Source organism: Sus scrofa, chromosome 10 (genome assembly GCF_054392235.1).
Source record: "Sus scrofa isolate SSC_HxYL_T2T_F1_AM1 chromosome 10, Sscrofa_HxYL_maternal_Yorkshire_Landrace_v2.0, whole genome shotgun sequence".
Taxonomy (NCBI): domain Eukaryota; kingdom Metazoa; phylum Chordata; class Mammalia; order Artiodactyla; family Suidae; genus Sus; species Sus scrofa.
This window is the reverse complement of record NC_139392.1, coordinates 13,983,697-14,010,120: the sequence shown is the minus strand read 5'-3', so window position 1 is coordinate 14,010,120 and position 26,424 is coordinate 13,983,697. Positions and strand designations below refer to the sequence as shown.

At 45.8% G+C, this 26,424-nt stretch overlaps 3 protein-coding genes and 1 non-coding gene across 22 annotated transcripts in view; 2 read left to right on the top strand and 2 right to left on the bottom strand.

Moving 5' to 3' along the window:
- Nucleotides 1-26,424, bottom strand: part of DISP1 (dispatched RND transporter family member 1) — a 1,033,384-nt gene that overhangs the window by 221,365 nt on the left and 785,595 nt on the right. The gene's annotated exons all lie outside the window — the stretch shown is intronic.
- Nucleotides 2,674-22,625, bottom strand: BROX (BRO1 domain and CAAX motif containing). 16 transcript variants are annotated; one of them, XR_014817363.1, is made up of 13 exons: nucleotides 22,543-22,625; nucleotides 19,858-19,977; nucleotides 17,746-17,852; nucleotides 17,309-17,405; nucleotides 14,698-14,793; nucleotides 13,262-13,334; nucleotides 12,170-12,275; nucleotides 11,394-11,483; nucleotides 8,911-9,560; nucleotides 8,704-8,875; nucleotides 7,968-8,118; nucleotides 6,015-6,174; nucleotides 2,674-4,856 (listed from the first exon to the last, which is right to left on the bottom strand). XR_014817363.1 is itself a non-coding variant. In XM_013980031.3 (13 exons), the coding sequence occupies exons 2-13, from the start codon at nucleotides 19,956-19,958 to the stop codon at nucleotides 4,770-4,772; spliced, it is 1,236 nt and encodes a 411-aa protein (XP_013835485.2). In that variant the 5' UTR covers nucleotides 19,959-19,977; nucleotides 22,543-22,625; the 3' UTR covers nucleotides 2,674-4,769. The 16 variants fall into 16 exon arrangements, 6 of the variants coding, with proteins under 6 accessions (XP_013835485.2, XP_005667986.3, XP_013835486.2 ...); XR_014817369.1 differs by having other exon boundaries at nucleotides 8,911-9,544; XR_014817366.1 differs by having other exon boundaries at nucleotides 8,704-8,785; nucleotides 9,475-9,544.
- LOC146398804 (U6atac minor spliceosomal RNA) lies at nucleotides 16,521-16,646 on the top strand. The gene has a single exon (XR_014818770.1). It is a non-coding gene; the product is annotated as a U6atac minor spliceosomal RNA (small nuclear RNA).
- The window catches only part of AIDA (axin interactor, dorsalization associated), a 36,079-nt gene continuing 32,650 nt past the window's right edge, over nucleotides 22,996-26,424 (top strand). For all 4 annotated transcript variants that reach the window (XR_014817373.1, XR_014817374.1, XM_013980033.2 and 1 more), the window contains exon 1: nucleotides 22,996-23,271. Coding sequence is in view for 2 of the 4 variants with exons in the window: in XM_013980033.2 (XP_013835487.1) it covers nucleotides 23,162-23,271 (110 nt within the window). In the remaining 2 variants the exon portion in view is untranslated. The remainder of the gene's footprint in view (nucleotides 23,272-26,424) is intronic.

Sequence of the window (26,424 nt, the reverse complement as noted above, 5' to 3'; positions counted from 1 at the left end):
CACTGAGCAAGGCCGGGGATCGAACCTGCAGCGTCATGGGTACTAGTCAGATTCGTTTCCACTGAGCCAGAATGGGAACTCCCACATCACGTCTAACTCTTTTGCTTATATTTCCAGGCCCCCCTTCTCCTGAAACTCCCCCTGCCCACACCCCCACTCACTCCCAACTCTGGCCATCTTCTCCCTTCAGTAAGTGGCAGCTCCATTCTTCCAGATCCCCAGACCAAAACCACCGCCGGAGATGTCCTCGCTTCTCCTTTCCTCACTCCTCACTTCCAACCCATCAGGAAACTCTCTGGGATGTTTCCCGAGTCTTAACGCCAGCCTGCTAATCCTAAACCAAATCGTGTCATTCCCAGAACTTGAAACTCTCCAGGTCACCCAGAGTAAAAGCCAAAGTCCTCACAGGGCCTCAGAGGGGGTGGGTCTGGCCATCTGGGCTGGCCCCTCGCTCCCCAGCCAGCAGGCTCTCCCCACGGTAGCCACGTGCCGGCTGCTGTCTGGACAAGCCCTTCCTCCCCCAAATCTCCCTCCTTCGCCCCCTCCAGGGCTTTGACGCAAAGGTTGGCGTGGGGCCCTTGTCTTTCAAGGCACCGGCCGGTTCCCTTCCCCACCACGACCACCCCCCCCACCCCCACGATCACGACCACCAGTCACCCTCTTATTAGCTCATCCTGTTCTTTCATCTCCTTAGCTCTTGTCAGCACTGAACACAATCCGTCTTTCTCTTACCTTGTTTGTCCCCCGCTTCCCCTCCCTCTCGCCCCATGCTCCAGCCACGGGGGCAGGGGTTACCTGCGTGCCCCCAGCTTTATCTGCTGCCCTCCAACACCCGACCCAACTGGAACACAGCATTTGTGCAATAAATGAATCCCACGTCTCATGCACTTTAATGGGGGGGGAGGTATACACAATAGCTTGGAAAAATAAGGAGAGATGAGCCTTGTAAATGCAGCTATTTGCTGATGTTAGCATGGCTACCTTTGAATACTTCTTCCATTACATTTTCACACTCATTCGTTTCATTTTAATTACCCCCTTCCCTGAAACCAAAGCATTGTCGGTTGTGTCAACAAAATAACACACTAGTTCTTCATCTCGGTGTAACTTCAGTAAGGTATAATACCTCAAACTCCTAGAGTTCTTTCACTTATCAATAATCCAAAGTTTTTAGGAGTTCCCACTGTGGCTCAGCAGTAACAAACTCAATTAGTATCCATGAGGATGTAGGTTGGATCGCTCAGTGGGTTAAGGATCTGATGTTGCTGTGGCTGCTGCAGCTCTGATTCAACCCCTAGCCTGGGAACCTCCGTATGCCACAGATGCAGCCCTAAAAAGCAAAAAAAAAAAAAAAAAAAAAAAAAAAAAACAAACTTGAAAACAAACAAACAAACAAACAAAAAAACAAAGTTTTCAAACAATCAGCTTAAACCTGGAACCCTTTCCCTCTTCCTGAGGTGCAGGCCAGGCCTCTGGCGAGAGCAGGCCAGGCAGCCAAAGGCCCTGCACAGGCAGCTCACCTGTTGCCCCTTGCCCCCTCACCACAGTGGGGACAGGCAGGTACCGTGAGGAGCTAAGGAAAAATATAAAATATGAAAACACAAACCACTGCTCCCCCTGAGAAGTGGAGAAGTGCTGACGGAACCTGCCCTGGCAGCAGCTTTCTGTATTTTCATTGTCAGACTGGGGACGTGCACCTGGTCACCATGGTAATGGCGACATCACTGCCACGCCTGTCCTATTGGGATGTTTCTCAGCTTCTTTCTACATCATAGCAGATCATCGACGAAATTCATTGCTTGAAATTCCAGAGGAGACAGGCCTGGGCATTCAGCCACCTTGGCCCTGCCCAGCCAGCCCCAGAAAGCTGAGATCAACAGCTTGAGTCAAACGACTTGAGCAGTTCTAGACAATCCATGAAGGCCCTGGGTGGTTTACCATTTTCTCCAGGGAGTATCTGAGCTCTGCGCTCACACCCACCTTAAGAGCACGGCAGGCATCACACTGAGTGCCTAAGTGATGGCTCTGGCTTTGGATTAAGTACAACCAATACGGCTTTCTGTTCTGTAACTCACACTGCTGGGTCCTCCTCCAGATCCACTACTTTAAGCCCTTTCATGTACTACTAAAACATTTTAAAAAATAAAAATGTACATTCTAAGCAAATTATTCAAATATCAAAGACTTTCGTCACAAAACTGTAGTGAACCAAATGACACAAATTTATTTTTATGCACATTAAGATAAAAATGTCTTTTCTAAAGGTGATTATGACTTTGAGTACATTTATACAGCACTGAAGATGCTACCTCAAGTTTCCAAGTACCAAGTTTTCTGCAGAGTGTTGCACAGGGATCACGGTAAGCTCGGCCGCCTTGCTTGACCACTGGACACAGGACTGCACCACGCTGGATAACACTACCAACAAGACACACGCAGGTGGACCGAAACTCTGCCTCGAGATGAAAAGGTGAGACATGCCGATAAGCACAGATGGAAACGAAAGAGGTCAAGGCGTGCTGAGGACGTAGTGAACTCGTGTAGCAGAAAACAGCAAACGCATCTGCCGTTTTAAAATACAACTGTGAGGAATTATGAGTGTATATGGTATTAACTGTTTCTGGCTTAATAAATATAAAAAGAGTACTTGACAAACAAAAAGCCCGATGAAACTGTAAGTAAAATTACTTTTATTTTCATAAATAAAAAGGTAATTCATTATACAAACGACACTTTTGGCAGAATGTTTGCTGTCATTATCCGGTTTAAGTTAAGTATATGCAACAGGTCACACAAGCAGGTCACCTCCGTAACATTCATGCAGTTTCTTTCCATTTGTTAACTTTCCCAAACTTCCAACATCATTTCAGGAATATCATCTATACAGGAGAGTCTGGTCACTACGTGTTATTTATCTTCACGGAGTCAACAGATTTATTATCTGCTTATGTCAACGCGGCCAATTACTGATTCAATATAGTCGCCGTCTTCATTGCTTTTTACAGAAGCACTGAGCACATCCCACGTTTTCATTCCACGTGTGTAGTATGACCCACAAAAACGGCCATGTGAAAACTTAATGACGAGGCTGTTAAGCACTTGCCCCTCAAATGAACGGACCCCATGAGCCAGGAGGACGACGCTGGCATCAACTGTTTATAAAGTTTTGTCAGTAAGTGGCACAGAACATACAGTGAAATTTAAAGTACTGTTCCATAGACAGCAAAATAAAAGCAAATGTCTGTTATTACTCCACTTTTTCTAGAAACAGCAGCTTCAGATATTTAATGCTATACAGCAAGGAGTAATTAGCATTTCCACATATTTAAAAAGGAAAAACCCTTAATGATTCTATGTAGTTTCTTCCCCAAGAGTATAAACTATGATTTAAGGAATCATTTATTTGAATACAATATTGATTCAGATAGATACAATCTATTCTTCATAATGAAATGTTTATTCCTATCTCAATACTTTATGCAGATTTTACTTCTTTCTCACAAGACTGCGGTGTGGATTCACAGGTTTATCTACGTACGTGCTCAGCCCAGCGCCTGGCACGGAGTAAGTGCTCAGCCTACACCATCATTTCTGTGAAGGGAGCCAATCTGTCGCTTATAACCGAAAAATGAGCCAAGGTCCCAGGAGAGTCATCAAAGGAAGATAAACCTACAGGTGTGATTTTTGTTCTAGGATTATGTAGCTCCTATTTCCCAGGTTTGTGTATGCACTAACCTATTCCAAATGTCACAAGCTCGGCTTAAGGAACACGCTACCTGTTTGCTCTCTAGGTTCTTGCTACGGCCTTTGGCCTAAAGCAGTACAATTCTCACAGTGTATTAGAAAACCACATAAAAACCAGGTACACTGCAGTCAGGCAACAAAGTTTTCTACTCTGACTTCGAGAAGTGGCGTGTTAGTGGTGTAATTCAGGACAACCTATCTTGTTTAGGTTTAGAGCTCTTTCCGTCATGCCAGTATCTGACTGACTTCTGCAAAAACGCTTTCTTCTGTCTTCTCACATACAGAACACCAAGAGCTCTGACAGAATGCTGTCCCCAGGTAAAAAAATTCATTAGAAAAGATACTTTACAAAATATTGTAGGTTTGTTTATTGAGACGGAAATGAAGTGCAGAACCACCAGCAGAGGAATAAGTTCTTAAATGGTCTCAAAATAGCTATAAACACTGATTTTTGAGTAAATTACAGCTTCTAATGTGTAAGGGATTTGGTATGAAGATTTTCTGATATTTAATGGAAGTGATTTTTTTTTTTTCCCACCAGAAAAAATAAGTGGCTCAAAACAGAACGAGTCTGTGTTGCAATTCAAATAATGGAGGGGAGAAGACCGTCTCTGTTAAAAACTGACCCGTCATTTTTCTGCTATCAAAGGAGAGGAAGGAAAATAAACCTTTTTTGTGAAGATAGAAAAACACATCTGAAATCACATGATTCTGGTCTATAACGTACTAACCTGAAACTAACTACTACCCGGCGTTCGAGAGAGAAACACCCAACCCCCAAGTCTGCCCTTTACCGCACAAGAAAAATCTCTCCACGTTGTCCTACTTAGGAAGGAGTCTCAAAGCAAAGCATGAAACATCTCCACTGCATGACAAATCAAGAATAAACTGAAGGCAGATTCCCTCTGAATGACTACATTAAACCTACAGGCTTCAGAGAAATCATTTTAGGAATACGAACTGAAGGTCTGCGGCCGATCTCATCTGCCACAGGGGAAGTCAAAGCGCTGCCACGTCACCACATCTTAGGAGACGGAACATCCAGTGTCCCTCTGAGGTTTGATATCTGGTTCTTTCACCGGCTTCACCACTTCTTCCGGCTTGGGTTTGCCCTAGGGAAGAAAATACAGCGCCAGTCCATAAACCACGGTCTGAACAACAGGAGATCTTCTCCATGTCAGGCTAATGTAAAGATGCTACATGAACTCCCACCACACCACGACTAAGAAACTGTTCCCAAAAGACACACCAATTCCACTACCGACACACGCAGAAGGCGACACTGCCGTGAAGAGGAAAAGCTGGGCGGGTGGACACAAATCACGCGAACAGCCCTCTTTCCGAGGAGGGAGAGGCTGAGCCAGGAATCTGCGCACGTGGAGCCTTAAGTCTGAAAGTAACTCGTGACAGCAACAGGCTACCTCTTAGGGCATTCTTTGAGAGGCTCAATGGGATACAAAACTAGTTATTTTAAGGAATAATGATTTAAGGACGGGTAGGAAATCATATTTTAAAAAAAAGTTCGAAGGAGCTAAGTAGCTCTGGCTACAGAATAACTCCCATGCCTTTTTTCCAAAGCCTGGTGGGCTGATGGCCAAACCCCAAAGTTTCCACTTACTCTGCCACGTGATTTTAGCACTAAGATGTGCTTAGATCTAAATGAACCGAACTCGTCTGATTTCACCCTGGATGATTTCACGGATGCTGAAAGAGTTTCAAATCTTCCAACACCATGCACCATGCGAATCAAAAGCAGTGATGTCCCGGCAATAGCACGGGCATGAGCTACGGCCTTTTTAGAACCATCTTCCCACCCTCTTCTTAAAGGAGGTGCCCACACATTGTAAAAAGGCAAGATAATGGGTTGTAGACAACGTCAGTCAATCACGTAAAAAATCCCAGGAAATTGAGGTCTAGAGCTCTCATCTCTGGGAGGCTCTGCAGCAGATTTTTCCCCCCTTTTTCTGGCTGCCCCCAGTATGTGGTTCCCGGGCCAGGGGTCATATTCAAGGCGCAGCTGCAACCTATGCCAGATCCTTAGCTCACCGAGCCAGGAAGTGAACCCGTGTCCCAGTGCTGCAGAGATGCCATGGATCCCAGTGCCCCCCAGTGGAAACTCCGTCCTCTACTTCAGGTGTGATACCACGCACTGTAATTAGTTACTTAACATTTAGACAAGTGCTGAAACAGAGGACAGTATCACACTGTGAAGCCTGAGTCCTTGTTTTAAGCCTCTGTGAATGAGCGGAGAAACCCAGTCTCATACATACCCTGTCATCCTTGGGCCTCTGGGTGAGGTCAAACGCGGCCATCGCCTCTGGGGTCCAGTGCGAGCTCAGAGGAGGAAATTCAAAAGGTACAGGCTCGACGAGACCATAATTAGCTTTGAGTTCCAGTTGTGGGGCTTCTGTTGGAACTTTCTGAAAGTAACTGCAAAAAGCAATGTACACAGTTCACTCATTCATTCCCTACGAGTGTCTGTTTATGTCCAAGACCCTGCACAAGACAATGACAACTAAGGACGAGGAAGGGAGAATTAGTCCTTGTGGCCAGCGGCTTACGGGTGAGCAGGTGATGAGAGTCAAGAAACCCTGAAGCTCTGAGGGAGGAAACGGTGCTGTGAGGACACGAAAGAGGGCCAGTCCACCCGGACTTGGGGTCAGGTGCTTTCCAACTGAAGTGCTGGAAATTCAGTGCGGCACGTCCAGGGAAGGGAAAGAGCCCGGTCGGAGCAGGTGCAGGACACAAAGAGGAAATTTATCTTTATTTCTTTTAATTTTATTTAATTTTTATTTATTTATTTTGCTTTATAGGGCCACATCTGTGGCATATAGAAGTTCCCAGGAGAGGGGTCTAATCAGAGCTGCAGCTGCCGGCCTACACCACAGCCATAGAAACTTGGGATTCAAACTGCATCGGCGACCTACACCACAGCTCTAGGCAATGCAGGATCCTTAACCTGCTGAGCGAGGCCAGGGATCGAACCTGCATCCTCATGGGTAAGAGTCGGATTCGTTTCTGCTGTGCTGCAATGGGAACTCTCTCAAAGAGGAAACTGATGCAAAGAGACAAAAGCAGGGGCCTGCCCTCCACAGGTGCTGATCTGCAGTTTGAACAAGGCTGACTTAATGCAAAACTCCTTGACGGGACAAGACAGGATGGACTGAAAATTCATTCCCCCGCTTTATATGCGGCTGAAACCAGAGTGAGATGAATATGCCCAGAGGACATATTCGTGGCCCACGGAGAGTGCACAGCAGGGAAACAACGGGGAGAAACAATGAGGACAGTCTAAGTGGCTGCGGCCATTCAGGTCTGCACTTTAAAAGCTGCTTTTATACAGCGTCATCAGAAGTGGAATAAAAGTCAGGTCCAACACAGGTGAATCCTACCACCGATTTAAAGGGAAAATTAACACTCAACTTCGATGCGGCTTGATGTAGACTGCATGGGAATAGAGACTAGGATATTATTAAAACAATATTAATACTTAAACATTAAAATACAGCCGTATTCTACAGTCTGTATTTGTTTTTTTTTTTTTTTTCTTTTTTTTGTCTTTTTGTTGTTGTTATCTCTTGGGCCACTTCCTCGGCATATGGAGGTTCCCAGGCTAGGGGTTGAATCGGAGCTGTAGCCACCGGCCTACGCCAGAGCCACAGCAACGCGGGATCCGAGCCGCGTCTGCAACCTACACCACAGCTCACGGCAACGCCGGATCGTCGTTAACCCACTGAGCAAGGGCAGGGACCGAACCCGCGACCTCATGGTTCCTAGTCGGATTCGTTAACCGCTGCGCCACGACGGGAACTCCTACAGTCTGTATTTGTACAGTCGATACGGTCTTTGGTATCTCTGGGGATTGGTTCCGGGATCCCTGGCAGATACCAAAATCCCCAGGTGCACAAGTCTCTCGTGTGGTGTGAAGCAGTGCCTGCACCGACCTGTGAGCATCCTCCAGGAAGCATGAGGGCAGCTCCGGGTTGATTATAACACCGCAGACAATGTAAACGCCAGGTCAACAGTTGCTGGCCTGTGGCACACAGAGGCTTGGCTTTTTGGGACTTTGCTGAATTCTTCACACCCTGCCCCCCCCACCCCCACCCAATACTTTCCTTCTGCGGTTGGTTCAACTGCAGAGGTGAACCTCCAGAACACAGAGAGCCGACTGTACACACAATACCACTGTCACCGTCCCTAAAATGGTACTGAGCGGCACTCACATAAATCCATTTTCTCGCTGACATTTTTCGAGGGTGTTCTTCACAAGAGTTCCAAGCTTCCTAAAGAACAAGTGTCCTGAAGGTTTGACTGTTGGTCCGGGTCCTTTCGTCTCTCCATACTCTTTGCATAATGCTTCTGCCTTCGCATAAACTGCATGTGAAAGCGATGCAGGTTCGGGTTAATTACTGGTTGTTTATACTCAAAAAGCCCATAAATCAAAGATGCTCCGTCACTAGCCGAAGAGCAATACCAACACCAGTGTAAGGGGAGCTAGGTTTTTTTTTTTTTTTTTTTTTTTTTACAAGTTCTGTGTTTTTTCGGGTTTGTTTTTGTTTTTGGCTTTTTGCCTTTTCTAGGGCCGCTCCCGGGGCATATGGAGGTTCCCTGGCTAGGGGTCTAATTGGAGCTGTTGCTGGCCTATGCCAGAGCCACAGCAACACAGGATCTGAGCCGCGTCTGCGACCATAGCTCACAGCAACACCGGATCCTTAACCCACTGAGCTAGGCCAGGGATCGATCCCGCAACCTCATGGTTCCTAAGTGGGATTCATTAACCACTGCGCCACGACGGGAACTCCCAGTTCTGGGTTTTTGAAGCATGTTTTCTTTAACTACTTCACCGATTCTCATTCCCTTTCATGAACTCAGCCACAATCTCCTTTAACTGCCGACTCCCCTTTATGATAAAAGGTTAGTTTTTAAAGGGGGAGTTATTGTTCTGGCAGGAATACTTACATTTCTCTGCTTCCTGGAGAGACCTGATTGCTTCACCACATTTATCACTAGCCAACAAAGTCTGACCGTGATAACAATACGCCTGATAAGAGAAACACATTTTTATTCATTCTCTCCCCAGCGACGCTTCTACTAATGTTGTTTTCTGTATGCACCAGACAAAGAAGTGCCTCTGTCCACTGTCTGGAGCATCCACGCAGCCCCTACGTCTCTCTACTTGAGAAGCTTTCTCTGCTGGTATAAAAAGTGGAATTATGTTGAGTCTGGGGCCAAACTAGCCTTCCAACCACGGACCGAGAGCAGGAAGTATCTGCTGAAACCATGTGTGAAATTAGGGCAGAGCAGACAAGGGGGGGAAACTACTGTGCTAATGGAGTGGGAGGACCGTGAGGTTAAGGCCCCAGCAGGTTTTAAGGAAAAAATCTCGTCAGTCTGGAATCATAAAGAACGTTCAAACTTTAAATGTCTACATCAGTGCAAGACTGCACCCAGGCTTCGGCAAGTGTGTTTGAAACAGTCTATAAGGTTTAAGAAATCGCATGAACGGTTCCTCACCAACTCAGGTGACGGACTGTGCCGGAAGCCTTAAGATCAGAGTCAGTAACTGTCCTCCAAGAACAGGATGAAACGAGAGCATCCTCACTAAGTCTGCAGAAGGTTCCAGTGGCCATTTATTCACGGCTAATGAAGAGTCTGGCGAGATGACAGGACTTGCACTTAAGGGGCCGGAGGGACAGTACAGGACACTGTTTCTGGGCTAAACATACTTACGTAGGCTGTGTAGAAACACATTTTCAGGTGAAGGTATTTTCTCCATTTAGCAGAGTATGCAGGCTCCAAACTGGATAAAGTATGATCTAAAGTTACATTTTAAAAAGCAAAATATAATTTCACCCTGATTCGCTAGAAGACTTTCAGTTCGTGTGTTCAGATGCTAAAAGCAGAAGGCCATTCAAGCATAAAACTCAAGCATTTACACACTTTTAAAAAACCGTGCTTTATTTAAAGTGACTTATTTCCCCATAATTCTATCTTAACTACGTAACAGGACTGGTTAAACACCATGGCACCTCTTTGACTGGATGGTTAATGTAGTTTAACTTTGAGATGATAGTAAAAATAGGTTATGACCAAAAATCTCAAGGTAAATAGGAATTATACCATTATAGCATCTCTTTTCAAAAATGTCTATGAAATAGCAACATGCAAAGACAAGTCACCCAAGTCAGAATTTTTACAACCGTCTCCCAACCTCACTCACCCTGTCACCAGAGTCTGGGCAAAACACACGTGCTCACACACCCCGCCAAACATCTCTCAAATCTCTCTCTTCCTCTCCATGTCCTACTTTGCTGTCTTTGGCAAAGCTCTCATCATTTCTTCTGGTTCTTAGGAAGAAATGATTATGGGCCAAGCAGAGTCAGCCTACAACTCCTTCTCCAGCAAGCCCATTTCTCATCTTGCAATGATGACTTCTTAAAAATTAGAATCCAATCAGGTTAGATTTATACACACACACACACTTTTTTTTTTAGGGCTGCACCTGCAGCATTCAGAGGTTCCTGGCCTAGGGGTAGAATCGGAGCTGCATGTACCAGTCTATACCACAGCCACAGCAATGTGGGATCTGAGCTGCATCTGTGACCTACACCACAGCTCACAGCAACGCTGGATCCTCAACCCACTGAGTGAGGCCAGGGATGGAACCCACAACCTTATGAATAGTAGTTGGGTCCGTTACCGCTGAGCCACAACGGGAACTTCTGTACCTTATGGATCCTTTAAGGGGTCCTAAATATCTACCGAATAAAGGCCAAACTTCTTCGAAGGGCTTACGAACCAATTTTCCTTTGGTTTGTAAGGAACTTTCAACCTTTCCCAACCTTTTCGCCTGTCACTCATCCTGTTTCAGCTCAGAGCATCAGTCTAAAGGTCCCAGAATGTGCCAAGTTCTTTCTCATCTCTGCACATCCCACAGAAAGTCCTACTCTTTCCATATGCTAAAGCATCTCAGCAGAGCTTAGCATTCCTATTTCTACTTCAAAATAAGGCTAACCCAGCTCTGCCTCTAGAAAGCTTTCTCCAGCACACCAGTCCTTTGGGCTCTTACTCCACTGCTGTAACGACACCTTTCTTCAGCTATAGTAATGTGGTGACATGGCTGTCTTTTTCCCTAGGCGACAAATCTGTTCTTCTGATCTTGGTATGCCCACATTTAAAAGAGGCACCACCCCATAAAGAGCAGTACATGCGTGTCTCCTAGACAAGCGACTGAAAGGAGTAACAGGTTAATGGAAAACCCAAGTTCTGGTCCCAGGCTCCCACCTGCTACAAGTTACAGGTTATGTTAATTATCTGGATTTTAGTGTCCTGCCTAAATAGGGATAGTAACTATAAGGTTGTTATAAAGACCAACAAGAATTCAAAAGAAAAACAGCTGTTTAAGTATTAGCTCTAACTAGTTAAAGAGGATGGATGGTCCTTTTCATTAGAAATTAGGGGGCATATGAAGTGCGAACAGCTCTAATTCTTTTCTTTTAAACAAAATTAATAAAATAATGCAGATATTATTCCACCTTTGCAAATGATGAAACAATCTGAGAATCTTTTCCTTTTGCTTGTTCCCTACTAAGCCAAGAGCTTAATGCAAAAATCCAAAGACTAAAAATAGAACAGAATCATAAGCTTACCAGCTTTTTGATAGAAATTGGCTGTTTCATAAGCCAGGGCAGCAATCAGGCCAGGTGCGTGCTTCAGCTCAATTGCTCGAGCAATGGTTACTACAACCAAAACACAACGAAGAGGATCTATGAGTAAGTTCATTGCATGTGCCGAGTTTGACTTTAATGGCAAAAGACAGTCTGACACCTATTTGAGATTTTAATAGTTATAAAGTTTTAATGTGAAAAGGAAGCTACAGAAAATGCAAACATAAACAAACAGAAAACATCGACCTTGCTGGGTCTGACACCACTTCCTGAAATACATCACTAGCCCAGTGCTCATCACAGAGCGTCATGATCACAAACCGGCAAGACGCAAGAGGAAACAGATACTCGCAGGCCACTGGAGTTTGAAACAGAGAAAAACAAAGGCCTGCAAAGTTTCTTCATTGTTTTCACACATCAGCATTTGTTTCCTGCCACGGAAAGGTGACAATCTCAAGGTAAGCCCAACAGTGGAAGAGAAAAAGAAATGAGCGAGGCAGAGGGGGAAAAGAGGAGTTACGGACTTCATTGGCGGCTGCCAGAAACGGCACAAAATCAAAACCCTCCTAAAGAGAGTCACTGATCGGTGAGGCCTCTTCCTGCTAATGGAAAACAAGGCAAACGTCCAGGTAAAAATCATCTCTCGCTGTAAATTTCTCAAATCTTGAAACTCAATTCCAGCTAATTCGGATCTCCAAGGAAGAATAAACGCCAAAACGTTTTTCAAAAGAAGAGAAATCTTAGGATATTTAGGCTACCTTCTTGAGCTTCGGCCTGACACTGGATGATATACGCTTCCAGGAGGCGAGCCTCCAGATCCCGCCCCTTTTCTGCAGGTGTGATGAGCTTTGCGATGTGACTTTCCTGAGGAAAACAAAACAAACGCAAAAAGCCAAACTTTAACTCAAGAGATTAAAAACAATGAAAGTTACGAGACATTCAATTTGGGGATGTAGCAGAAATTTAGAGTACAAACAAAAATTGTGTAAAAAGGAGCAATATTAAGCTTACGGAGAATAAAAGCACCTGTACCCTAACACGTTTAAAGCTTTGGATAAGCTTTTGTAAAAGCGAATTCATAAGCAAAATTTGGGTCATAACAAACTGCTCAGATATGCAAGTCACAGTCTCATCTTAGAAAAGGTTTACCTGAAATGAAACCCAGAGTTCCCTGTTGCATGACAGCCAGAACTGTTCACTCACGTTAATAACAAGAGATTCACGGAAGACTACCGCTCTGCAGCTAACTCAGGACCACAGCGTTTTCATCACTGTACCACTTACTTTATCAGGAGAAAATGCAACGCTGGCCTCTGGGAGCCTCCAGTAAACGATGGTTTAATTCGAATGAGATGGGGGTAATTCTGGTTGGAAAATACCTCAGTCTTTCCCTTCATTCCCATCACACCTCCAGGCAATTTGATGTGATTTAATGTGTACTGACTGCCCCACTAGCACTTTCACCGAAATAATGATGAATATACTCAGAAAATTTGGTTCTGCAGAAGCATGACTGCTCCTGGAAACCGCCGCAGACAGCAAGGAGAAATACTCAGGACCATCCATTTTGTTTGCTTTGTTTTTTTCCCTATCTTTTCAGAAGAGACACAACAGTAAGCAGCAACGTACTACTAGAATCGTCTAATTGTAAAATTCACTGACGACTTTTCTAAAGTGGAGACACTGAATCATCTGTAATCGGCTGCCCTCATCAACAAGGCACTGAACATAAGGAAACCACACACTAGCTCTTTTTATGTAATGAAATAATTCCCTCGCCCGCCCTGCAAAAAAACAAACACAAATGATTCAAGAATTACAGCTTTAAGAATATATATTTATTCTTTTACCTTTAAATGTTTAAAAATCCCAGCTGCAATTTTTAAGCTCCGATGGACTTCTTTTGCTTCGTCCTCTGTTATGCTAAAAAAAAAAAGTGGTGACATCATTTATAGGACGAATTCCTTTTCTGGTATTAAAGCTGTAATTAATACATTATCATAAAACGACAAAAATTAGTCATTTGGGTTTTTCACATTTTCTTCCTTTTTAAAAAAAACTAATCTAGGAGTTCCCGTCGTGGTGCAGTGGTTAACAAATCCGACTAGGAACCATGAGGTTGTGGGTTCGATCCCTGGCCTTGCTCAGTGGGTTAAAGATCCAGCGTTGCCATGAGCTGTGGTGTAGGGAGGCACCTGCAGCTCCAATTCGACCCCTAGCCTGGGAACCTCCATATGCCGCAGGTGCGGCCCTAGAAAAGGCAAAAAGACGAAAAAAAAAAAAAAAATCTAATTTGACACTTAAGTAACAAATGTATATGAAAAACATCCAAAGGGAAGACAATACAAATGAAAAAGAGAGCTCCTGTCTAGGAGCGTCTTGGTTCTCCTTCCAGATCTTCTGTGCATAAACAAGTAGAAAATAACATACGCTGATGGCTGCACTTACTTAAAGAAACACGCACGTACACAAGGCACCACGCAGCTTGTTTCAATCACCTCAATTACTCTAGCGAGAACCTCACATCAGCACAAACAGTTCCGCTTCCTTTCTCGAAGGCGGCATGTTATCCCCAGTTCGGGTGCACCACAGTTGGAAGGTGCCAATCCGTATGGCCAATACCCTCTTTTACCATCATAAAAACTGTATCTCATTTTATTTCACCACTCTTTAATCCTCTGAACATCTTTCACATACTAATAGGCTTTTGTGTCTTTCTGTGAATTGCCTCTTTACATCCTTTGCTTGTACCGAATTGATGTGTTGGTCTTTTTCCTGTTGATCTGTAATGTTTTATACATTATAAGAACAATTTGTCATACACACTGAAATTTTTTTGACCAATCCTGTCATTTGTTTTTTAACTCTGTTTACGGTACTTTTTTTTTTGGCTGCACCTGCGGCATATGAAAGTTCCCGGGTCAGGGATTGAACCTGTATCACAGCAGGGACCCAAGCTGCTACAGTGACAATGCTGGATTCTTAACAGGCTCAGCCACAAGAGGACTCCTGTTTATGGTACTTTTATGTGGTCAATTATTCCTTAATATTCCCTTTTCTAGGTCTGGGGTTTTAACCATCCTCCTGACAAGATTACTAGAAATGTTTTCCCTTTTAACAGTGGGCTCCATAATCCCGATACTTTAAATACTAACATTAATGAGGCAACCTTACACTTTTCAGAAGTGGGACTTTTCAGCAGAACCGCTGATAAATAGGGAAGCTCCATGTATGTGAAAAATGCATATGAGTGAAACAGGCATATACCCCTCCACCTCTGACTTACTTTTCTTTTCCAGCCAGTCTGGAAGCATACTTGGTATACCACAGAGCTACATTGAAGCCCATGGAAATCAATTCAAACACAGCGTCCTGCTGAGCACTAGAATTAGAAACACGATCATCAACACGTTACATACGGAGACATCGGTCTGTGAAGCCTACTGTATACACGCTTTACTCAAAATCATAAAGAGCTAAAAGCTAATTGAAAAAAATGAAGAAAAAAGAAAGAGTTCTTGTGTTTCACAGGGTGGGGAGATAGGACAACACACGCATGCTCACGCCCACACACCCACACAACTAACAATGAATGACTAAACATAATGGTCCAGGATAGCAGACACCAAAGTAGTAGTTCCCAAAGTTATGTACATTTAACAGTTTTAAAAATACAGATTTCTGGAACCTTCCCCACAAAGTCAGAGAGTCTGGGAAGCACCCAAAATCTGCATTTCTAACAATATACAGTTGATTCTGAAGCAGGTGATTTTTTTTTTTTTTTTTTGTCGTTTTTGCCATTTCTTGGGCCACTCCCGTGGCATATGGAGGTTCCCGGGCTAGGGGTTGAATTGGAGCTGTAGCTGCCGGCCTACGCCAGAGCCACAGCAACGCGGGATCCGAGCCGTGTCTGCAACCTACACCACAGCTCACGGCAACGCCAGATCGTTAACCCACTGAGCAAGGCCAGGGATCGAACCCGCAACCTCATGGTTCCTAGTCGGATTCGTTAACCACTGAGCCACGACGGGAACTCCGAGGTGATTCTTATATCACCTAGATTTCAGACGAGAGACCACTTCAGTCTAGAATGATTAAAGAAGGCTTAATGGCATTTACAGAATTTGAATTCTGCCTTGAAAGATGGCTCGAAGGGAAGCAGGAGGATATCCCCGATGAAGGAAAGGATGCTGCTGAAGCACAAGATAGAAGTTCCCATGGAGGCTCAGTGGAAACTAATCCAACTGGTAACCATGAGGTTGCAGGTTCAATCCCTGGCCTCGCTCAGTGGGTTAAGGATCCAGTGTTGCTGTGAACTGTGGTGTAGGTCGGAAGACAGGGCTCAGATCTGGCATTGCTGTGGCTGTGGTACAGGCCGACAGCCGTAGCTCTGATTTGACCCCTAGCCTGGGAACCTCCAAATGTCTTGGGTGCAGCCCTGAAAGAGAAAAAAAAAAAAAAACCCAAGATGGTAGAGACGGTTCTGACAGCAGTGACCCAACCTGCTCTTTTCTTTTCCTTTTAGAGCTCCACCTGCAGCTGCACCTGGGAAGTTCCCAGGCTACGGCTCAGAGCCAATGCCAGACACAAGCTGTGCCTTAGACCTACACCACTGCTCACAGCAACACCAGGTCCTTAACCCAGTGTACCACTGAGGGAGCTCTGAGGTTTGATTCTTTTAAAAAAAAAGTTTTTAGGAAAATATTCCTTAACTTTCGGTGAAGGACAAAAGGCGCATAAGGAAAAACAGAAAATGAGGACTCACTTGGAGAGCCTGGGTATCCCAGAATATTACAGCTTGGAAAGGACCCACAGTCCCCAACTTCCTGCCCAATTTATGAATTCTACAGATAATATTCTCAAGGGGAGTTCCCGTTGTGGCTCAGTGCTTAACAAATCCGACTAGGAACCATGAGGTTGCAGGTTCGATCCCTGGCCTTGCTCAGTGGGTTAAGGATCCCTCGTTGCTGTGAGCTGTGGTGTAGGTTGCAGATGCGGCTCAGATCTGGTGTTGCTGTGGCTCTGGTGTAGGCCAGTGTTATAATTAGATCTTCTAGTCTCAAGTGATGAGAAAGTCCTGAGGGGACGTTTTTTAAAAAGAGCAGAACTGTGTTGTATGAAAGGAGAGAAGGTTAGCACTCCCCTTGACAAGGATGGAAGAGGCCCTCGGGCCTAACAACACGCATACGGTTAAGGCATTGCCACCTACTTTGTGGCATCTAACCATCGTTTTTTAGAATTACCCACAAAAATTACATTTATATATAAATATCAAAGATGTAACAGTTCTCAAATTTTCTAGATTACTCCAATAAAATATTAAAAAATAAAAAGAGCAGAACCAAGAGTTTCCAATGTGGCTCAGCAGGTTAAGAATCTGACATAGCGTTCGTGAAGATGCAGGTTCGATCCCTGGCCTCACTCACTGGGTTTAAGATCTGGTGTTGCCAAAAGGATGCTGTTGAGTCAAGAGTAAGGAGCTGTGGTGGAACTGGGGAGAAGGGAAGGAGGAGACTTTTCAAAGACACCTGACCATCCATCAGAAAAGTAGTGGAACATCAAAATTCTGTGCCGCTTGAACGGAAGTGCAAGCCAAAGGCCAGGTTTGTGTTCTGAATCCCAAATCAGTTTTTGTATATGATTAAAAGTCAAGGCTCCTCACAATTCTTGTTAACATTTACATTTGTTGTCTCAAAAATAGATCTGGTCCAAGAGAAACATGTTTTTACTAAGTAGTCTGTGTTAGGAGTTTAGGTCACAAGTTTTTCATTAATTTCCTGATAAAGGAAAGTGCTGATCAGACCTATATTTTATTCCTTCAAGACAGAGGTTATGAGTTAACCACTGCTAAACTGTCACCAAAAGGGCTTTGATCCAGTCCTGCTGGTGATGCTTACCTGGGCACCTGCCCCTGTAAGGTATCGGTCCACTTGAAATTTTGAATATATCGTAATTTGCTTTCTTGGGTGGACTCATCCAATGAGTTAATGAAACCTATGAAAAGATAGAGTGCATTTCAGTTTTACAGGAAACACTGTGTTCTGTCGAGAACATTCTTCAGCTAACGACTTTTCCAGGTGCCTGAATGAGACGCCCAGGCCCTCTCTCCCCTTCTCCCAAGGTAACAGGTGAAATATGCACACATTTAATTTCCAAAATGTTATGAGAAAAACCACACACCAGCCTTATCGTCCCACAGTTTTGAAACTCAAGCATCCCACAGAATACAGGCTAGGAGACTGAGCTCTTCACATTTCCAAAGTCTGAGAACCCAGTGGGAACTTCTGCATCTCTCATTTTTAAAGACTAAACTAAGTTCAGTGAAATAACTAACCTTGTAAAAGTGAAAAATATGAATCCGCTGCACTCTTCATCATTTCTGGATTACAGCTCAAATCGGTGAACAGTTCAAGCAGTCGTGCTCTGGATGATCTCAAGTCACTTTCGTGAGATGGAAAGAGAGTCAAGGCAGGGAAGCTGTATGACACTGACTCTAGGTAAAAGGGGCTTGAAAGCTTCTACTGCAAACGCTTAAACACACCCACGCACACACACACTCCTTGAAGACATTACCAAGCGTACAGGAATGAACTTAACTAGGACTAACACTGGCAGAAAGTTTTACAAGCAGTACAAAAATAAACGCTGTCCAATTAAAGGGGCAACTCATGAATACAATTATGTGATAAAATATACAGCAAGTTTAAGAAAGTCAAACTAACACAAGCATTTAAGATGTGGGGAGGAATTAAGAATGAGTAAGTTACTCTGACCAGTTCACAACAAGAGGAAACAATGTCTGCGCATAATTTGAGCATCTCCTTAAAATTTTTAAATGGGACATTATGCAAAATATACTTTAGTAAGTAGAAAACCATTATTTTAAAATTCCACTCAATAACACAACATACATGAAACATGCAAAAGCCCGTGGCCACTAGTCATTTTAACCTGTCCCCTCGGCTCCAGTCTCCTGTGCTTCCCTGTAGCAAAATGGGCTACAGATACTGTTTCTTTCTCAACATTCTTTCCTCCCTTGACTCCAATAACACTACATTTTCCAGATTCTCCTCTCATCTCTAAAGGTTGCTTCTGTACTTCCTTCCATGTCCCCCTCTCATGCCCACCTCCAAACCCGTGCAGCCTTTGGCTCCCCCACCCCGCTCTTCCGTGGTCTCATCTGGGAGTACAACGCTGCATCTAAGCCTAGATCTGGATCAGCAGCTCCCACCTGATCCTGCTCCAGGTCCCCATCTAACTTCAGCAGGCAACCTGCTTGGTGATGGATCCAGAAAGCACATCGCACAGTGAATGACTGAGGACAACCGTGTGTGTCAACGACTGAAGACAGACTACACGTAAATCGTCAACACCGAGAGGAGGGACTGCGTACCCAGGACTCAGCCAAGTGCCGAGGACAAAGCACATGCTCCAAATGCTTCGCTGAGTGAGATAATACCAACACTTCAAATATCTTAGCAGAATATTACATTTCTAACAGAAATGATCTTCTCCTCTGCCTTCTAAGTCAGCGATCTGCAAGTGTTTTCTTTTTTCTTTTTTTTTTTTTTTTTTTGTCTTTTTGCTATTTCTTTGGGCCGCTCCTGTGGCATATGGAGGTTCCCAGGCTAGGGGTCGAATCGGAGCTGTAGCCACCGGCCTACGCCAGAGCCACAGCAACGCGGATCCGAGCTGAGTCTGCAACCTACACCACAGCTCACGGCGACGCCGGATCGTTAACCCACTGAGCAAGGGCAGGGACTGAACCCGCAACCTCATGGTTCCTAGTCGGATTCGTTAACCACTGCGTCACGATGGGAACTCCTGCAAGCGTTTTCTGTAAAGGGCCCGAAAATAAATATTTCAGGCCTTGTGGGTCATGAGGTCTCCCTTGGGACTACTTAACCCTACTGTCTAGAGGAAAGGCAGTGCTAGACAATAGGTAAAGAAGGCGGGCCGGGCACTACTAAACTTTATTTATAAAAGCAAGGAGTGGGCCCATCAGCAGAATACAGTCTGCCGACCTCTGGTCTAAGCCATACCTTTATTTCAACTCCAGCTCAAATCCTTTCTTCTCCTGAACACTCCGAAGGCTCTTTCAGGGCACAGGGATCTCTGCCTGCTCAGAGCTCCATTTACACACTACCTGGCTGACAAACAACATCCACACGTGACGCTTTGCGCAGCCTCTTGTTCGGCTGTAATCAATACCCTGACTCTTTAACCGGGATTGTTTTAGCCTCTCTGGGACTCACTTAGTGATCTAAAATTGAAGACCCAGTTTAGATAATGTACTCCTTAACATCTCAAGTTGTTTATAAGTTTACAAAGAATCTAAGGTGAAGGACAGTGTGCTCCACACTCGTGCACTGTGCATGGCCCTAAAAAAGAACCCTGTCTCCAAAGATGGCTCAATCTACGCCTGTGGAGGCTGACTAAAACCTACCTGCAAATTTTTGAAGCAGCAGGGCCAGTGATGACGCCATAGTAGTTAAAAGAGACAGGAGCTGTGGCTTTTAATGGGTTCCTATGAAACCAATGTGTCATTTTCTCCAGATGCTTTTGCCTACGGACAAAAAAGAAATGTATAAAAATTAAAACACCTTTGCTATAATGATACTAAAACAATACTTTTATTTTTTTTAATTTTTATTTACTTATTTATTTTTTTACTTTTTAGGGCTGCACCTACAGCATATGGAGGTTCCCAGGCTAGGGGTCTAATCAGAGCTGTAGCCACTGGCCTACACCACAGCCACAGCAACACCAGATCCAAGCTGCGTCTGCAACCTACACCACAGCTTGCGGCAACACGAGATCCTTAACGCACTGAGCGAGGCCAGGGATCGAACCCACAACCTCATGGTTCCCAGTCAGATTCATTTCCATTGTGCCACAACGGGAACTCCTAAAACAATACTTTTAAAGATAAAAGTTTAAAGTTACTACAGAATATACACATTTTAATATAAGTATATATGAGACATATACATAAATAAAATACTTCATTGCTCTAAGTCAGTCTGGTTTTAGTTGCCTATTTATAGCAGCCTATGTTTAGATTAAAAAAAAAAAAAACCCCAGCATTTGGAAATGTGCTCAGAGTAACTGCAATGTTAAATATACTAAAGCAGTGATGATTAAACCTTAACGTACATAAAAATCACCACGGTAGGGGGTAGGGGTTCTTGTTAAAATGCAGCCTCTGATTCAACAGTCTAGGGTAGGACCTGAGCTGGTGATGCTGCTGGTCCCTAAACTACAGCTCTGAGTAGCACAGTACTAGACTGTGGCTGGACAGCTGCAAATAAGAACACAGGACCAGAGAATATAATTCCAAAACAGGTTCAAATGGTGCCCTTTATTTAGACTGCTAAGGTTACCTGAAAGAAATGGGTTTAAAATTAACTGTATTTTCTACAAGACACTGCAGATGCCAAGTTGTAGCATGTGTGCTATAATAAATATGCTTTCCACAGAACGGCTAATAAGAGTTTAATGACAAAAACAAGCACATAATGCTCGGTCAATAATGTCTCTTCCAAACACCAAAATATCTGGAAAACTACCTTAGTGAAATGCCAACTTAAAAAATTGAATCCCACACCTTTTAGTTCAAAAAAAAAAGAAAGGAGTATGTCACTTGTTTAAAGTCTTTGGGTAGACAAAGAAGATAATACAGGACAGTCTAACTGAAGATTTAAACATGGCGAGTGGATTCCAGCAAGTAAGAGCCTAGAAATCTGAAGGCATTATACAATGTCGTTCATTGACTTTTCTTACTGGGAAAAGGCTGCACGGTGTAAAAAATACCTACTTTATTCATTTATTTATTTATGTCTTTTTTTAGGGCTGCAGCTGTGGCATATGGAAGTTTCCAGGCTAGGGTTCCAATAGGAGCTGTAGCTGCCGGCCTACACCACAGCCACAGCAACAGCAGATCCAGGGCTGTGACCTACACTACAACTCATGGCAACGCTGGATCTTTGACCCACTCAGCGAGGCCAGGGATCAAATCCACGTCCTCATGCACCCGGTTGTTACCGCTGACCAGGACGGAAACTCCAAAATACCTACTTTAAACATCTCCCTTACCATATTTATTCAAAGCGAAACCGGTTTTGGAGAGCACCAGGTACTTAAGAAAGAGAAAATGCATTGCGTATTCAACGAAAAATTGAGCAAGTTCATTTACGACTCAAAACGTTTAAGGTTCTTCAAAAACATATAACCTTCTAAACAATATCCATATAAACTTCCTTTATCACCTAAGTAAACTAATACACCATCTCTGCGCACATAAAACCAAGCCTTCTAGTGATAATGGCACACAATACTCTTGATTGTGACAACAAATTTTCTACAAGTACTCTTTGAAGGCGACCTCTCATGTCCTGGATGAGGATGTCTGAAGTTCTGAAAATCTCAACCTCAGCAACGCAGGGGTGGGTACCGTGCTCTCCGCCCCGTCGGATCCCTCGGGGTCAGAGATCCGACTCCAGTGTTCGACCTTTCCGAGGGTGGGTGGAAGGACGACACACCCACCTGCAGGTGTGACGGAGCCTCTACAGCCACCAGCACAACAGTCGGATCGAGGCTGCCACCTAACCCGCCTCTTCCCGAGGAATCCGATTACTGATACGGGTCCACCCACTCAGGAGACCCTGGGTCTCCCGAGGAACCTACCTCAGTGCCGCCCCCGAGGCTCGGAACCTCCACTTCCTGTTTACCACCCAGCCTCTTCCTCCGGTGCCCCTTCCGCCTTAACGTACGAGTTGCGCAGGCGCACACCCTAGCGTGCCCTGCCTGAGCAGACATTTTTGTGGAAAGCCGATACTATCTACCCGAAAGAGGCAAGCAGAAGGCGATTAGGCAACCCCCCATTTAGCTTGTAAGATCCCCGTGTTAGTGGAAACGCGGACAACAGGATTCGGCAAACCTAGATGTTTATAGCATTGATTAGCGGGACCAGTACGGATTTTTTCTCATTTGTTTCAAGGATACTTTGGGGACCACAATCCGGGAGTCTGTAGAGATGGTGTAAAAGGAGGTGATCCTATAGGTTGGGACTCCGTGGAGACAACAGGGGTAGGGATAGCACTGGCAACATCCATCCTCATGACAAACTTACCGGATCTCTCGGAGTCTGCACAGTAGCCCTTCTGAGGGAAGAAAGGCAATATCCGAGTCCTAAAACGAAAAGGGGTGGGAGTCGGGACTACCGAACTAGAGCGACGGGAAACCAGGCCTGCGCGAGCTGGGTCACGTGGCACGACAGCCATGACAGCTACCGAGGCGGCAGTAGCACGGTGCTCAGGGGCGGGGACGGCCGCATTGGGGCAGCCCCCTTACGACACTCAGTTCCTCATCCATTTCTTAGATACTCCTCTAAGGGCGTTCCTCTTGAGCTCGGTCTCTCCTCCAGAGACGAAGAGCGGAGCTAGCAGAGCCTCCCGAGCGCAGCAAGAATGCCACGATAGCAATGGCTGCCGCTCGGGGGCGCGGGGCGGCCTCAACCTAACGCGGGGGCGGGGCCTCGGAGGCGGGGCCTCGGCGGGGCGGCCTCCTCAGAGCCGCAAAGTTTGGCTGTGGCGGCAAATGGGCTTGGGCGGCTCCTTGGCGGGTGGCGGCGGTGGCCGTAGCGGTTCCTCCCGGCCCTGTTAATGTCGGGGCCAGGCCCGGGGAGGATGGCGCCCTAGAGCCCGGCCTTGCTGGGGCAGGGGCGGGAGGGGACGGGGTGGGCACCGGCCATGTCGGAGGTGACCCGGAGCCTGCTGCAGCGCTGGGGCGCCAGCTTCAGGCGAGGCGCCGACTTCGACTCCTGGGGCCAGCTGGTGGAGGCGATAGACGAATATCAGATGTGAGTGCCCCGCGGCGGAGCGGCCCGGGCGGGCTCGGCGGCCGCCCCTTCCCCTGGCGGCGTCTCTCCGCACTTTCTGCAGCCTGGGCTTCGCAGGGCGGGGCCCCGCAGCCCTGGCCCCGGGGACGGCGGTCCGCCCTCCGCCTCCGCAGGGCCAGTTCCGTGCAACAGGTAGCCCTTCTTTGCCGGGCGCCGGCCCTGAGGGCCAGTCCTTAGTTCCTTCCACCGTCTCGCGGATCCCCGCTCTGCAGCCAGTTCCCTTTCCTGCTTTTTTCCGCTTCTCCGGGTGGCCGCCCCTCGGCTTCTCTGGGAGTCTCTGTGGAATACTCGTGTGAGGGGCCTTGCTCCGCGTACCGTGCCCGCCTCCTCGCGTGGGTGGGACAGACGGGCACTGCTGGCGGCGGAGCGAGGGGGTGTCCCCAGGAAGCAGCGAGGCGGGAGGTGTCTCATCAGCTGGGAGGAAGGTCCCCTCTCGCGCCCCTTCTCCACCCCTCTTTCTGGTGAGCCGTGTTTTCCCAATTCACCTCGATTCTGTTTCGGTTTCTGGGACTGTTATTTGCTGGGCGGTGTCAGTCCCACCCGCCCCCTCGCTCGGTGGCTCTGGGTGGAGTCCGCGCAGGATGTGAACAGAAGAGAGCAAAATGTGAATTAATAGACTACGCGCAGGAGCCACCACTCCCTCTTTGGGTCCCTCCTCCTTTTCCTGTGTATGATGTGTAGCCGTAGGGTACACGCGAGCACCAGGTTCTTTGATCCACCGAAATCCAACTTCTTTCCCTTTCTGGTTGCCTCCCAAAACTTCAGGGATGTTTTTAAAATTAAAAGAGAAAGTTTGCGTATGCATAAAACGTTGCCCTTTTCTAGCACATTTCGCTGAAAATAAGAACTGCCTGCTAAATTGCTATTGTTTGCAAACTGTTGCCATCAATTACTTCTCAGTTTTAAAGAAAGTTATCGTTTAAAACCATGTAGTAAAATCTTCCCCCGCCCAGTGTTTTTTGGAAAGAATACAGGAGTAGTGCTTGGAAGATCTCAACCCTTTATTCTTTGCAGTAGTTGTCTACAGTAGTTAATCGGACCGCTAAAGATAATTTAAAATCAGTTCCACCTCATCTTACTGCCTTGGAATTGCCTGTAGGTTTAAAAAGCCCTGCAACCCATCGTACTCTGGGAACTTTTGCCTTGTGTAACAACTGCTAGCGTTTGTTTTACACTTCAGTTGATTTCACTTGCTCTTGCGAAGGCTCAGGGAGGATAATAATATTATTCCTATTTTGCAAATGAGGAAACTGAAAGCTCAGGCTAATAGGATTACCTAGGGTCACAGAACTATACCACTGAAGTCTGGGGGTTTTTTTTGTTGTTATTAAGTTCCAAATTCTGGCAGCTCTACTGTGGATGTATAAGACATTTTATTTACGAGGTGGAAGTAAATTGAACCAATTAAATGTCCTTCATCATAGAGAAGGATCCTTCCAGACCGTAGCCAGTTAGGCAGGGAGCATCTCTGTACTTGTTGTGTGTGTTAACCAGCAAATCCTGAAATCTAAAGCGGCCTCTCACGTGTGAAGGGGCGGGATTTCACAGCTGTTGGCGCTCAGCAGCAGCCCTCCCAATGGAAAGAATACCATGTCCAATTGAAATTACAAAGGAAAATTGAATATGCAAGCTGTTTAGCTGGAATTTCTAGAAACATCTCAATAAGAGAGTAATAGGCTTGGACAAATCCATTGTTGAACCTCAGTTACTAAACTTGGAACTGCCTGATTCAGAGTAGTTCTCAAATTATTATGTAAACTGCCTGCATCAAATTTGAGGAGAAGTATATAATGATTGGCTTAAACTTCGTGGACGTACAAGCTATATGTAAAATGAGGTTGACTTTAAAATTAACATATTCAGGGAGTTCCTGTTGTGGCTCGGCTGGTAATGAACCCAGCTAGTATCCATGAGATGCAAGGTCGATTCCTGGACCTGCTCAGTGGGTTAAGGATCTGGTGTTGCTGTGAGCTTCATCGCAGGTGGAAGACACAGCTCAGATCTGACATTGCTGTGGCTGTGGTGTAGGCTGGCAGCTGTAGCTCCGTTTAAACCCCTAGACTGAGAACTTCCATATGCCGCAGGTGCGGCCTAAAAAGAAAAATAAATAAGTAAAATTAACATATTCAAAAATGAAAGGCAAGTTCCCAGGCCAGGGATCAAATCTGAGCCACAGCTGCAGCAGCTCGGAATCCCCAACCTTCTGTGCAGGCTGCGGTCGGCTGCAGAGACAACGCTGGATCCTTAACCCCTGCACCGCAGTGGAAATGCCAAGTGTTTTTTTGTTTTGTTTTTGAATTGTCTGTGAGAAAGGCTGCAGAACGGGAGACCATTTGGGGGCCACCAAGTGATGTAAAAAAGAATGGACAGGATTTCACTCCTGTTTCACCCCTGACTGGATGATTGAGAGAGGAGGAGGAGTCTGGAGAACGGGTCTTTCTCAGCGGGGAGGTGGCAGTGTCTTTACAGTCATCCTGCGGGAGTGGATCACGGGATGGGGACGTTGGGGAGGCAGTGAACATGTCTGTATTCATCATAAGGTAAGAACAGCTTCCAGTGTCATCCCTCAGCAAGTGAGAGCTGGGCAGGCAGAAATGAGGACGATTTGATTTCCGCCCTCAAAGCGCTGAGTCTCTGGCGGGCTTTGGAGCCCCCGGGTGTTGCTGCTGCAGAAGGGTGCCAAGAGCAAGTGCCCTGCTCCCGCCGTTTCCGTTTCCGGAAGCGCTTCCACCCTAAGGCCTCTGTCCTTTCTCTGAGCTGTGGTGCAGGTTGCAGACGGGGCTCGGATCCCACATTGCTGTGCTGTAGGCCGGCAGCTGTAGTTCATGTTGGACCCCTAGCCTGGGAACCTCCATATGCTGCAGGTGCAACCATTAAAAATGGAAGGAAGGAAAATTATGCATGGCCTCTTAAAAACAACTCCATCTAGCAGGCCACCTCTCTGAGCATTGGGGGTGCAGCCTCCTGCCCTCTCTAGAGCAGTACAGACACTGCTGCCCAGAATCGGCTCTTCACAGGATCGGTCCTGAGGTGTTAATCCAGCCCACAGATGCTCAGTAGATACTGGTGAGATGAATGGGTGAGTTTGAAGATCGGGTGACACCTGTTAAACAT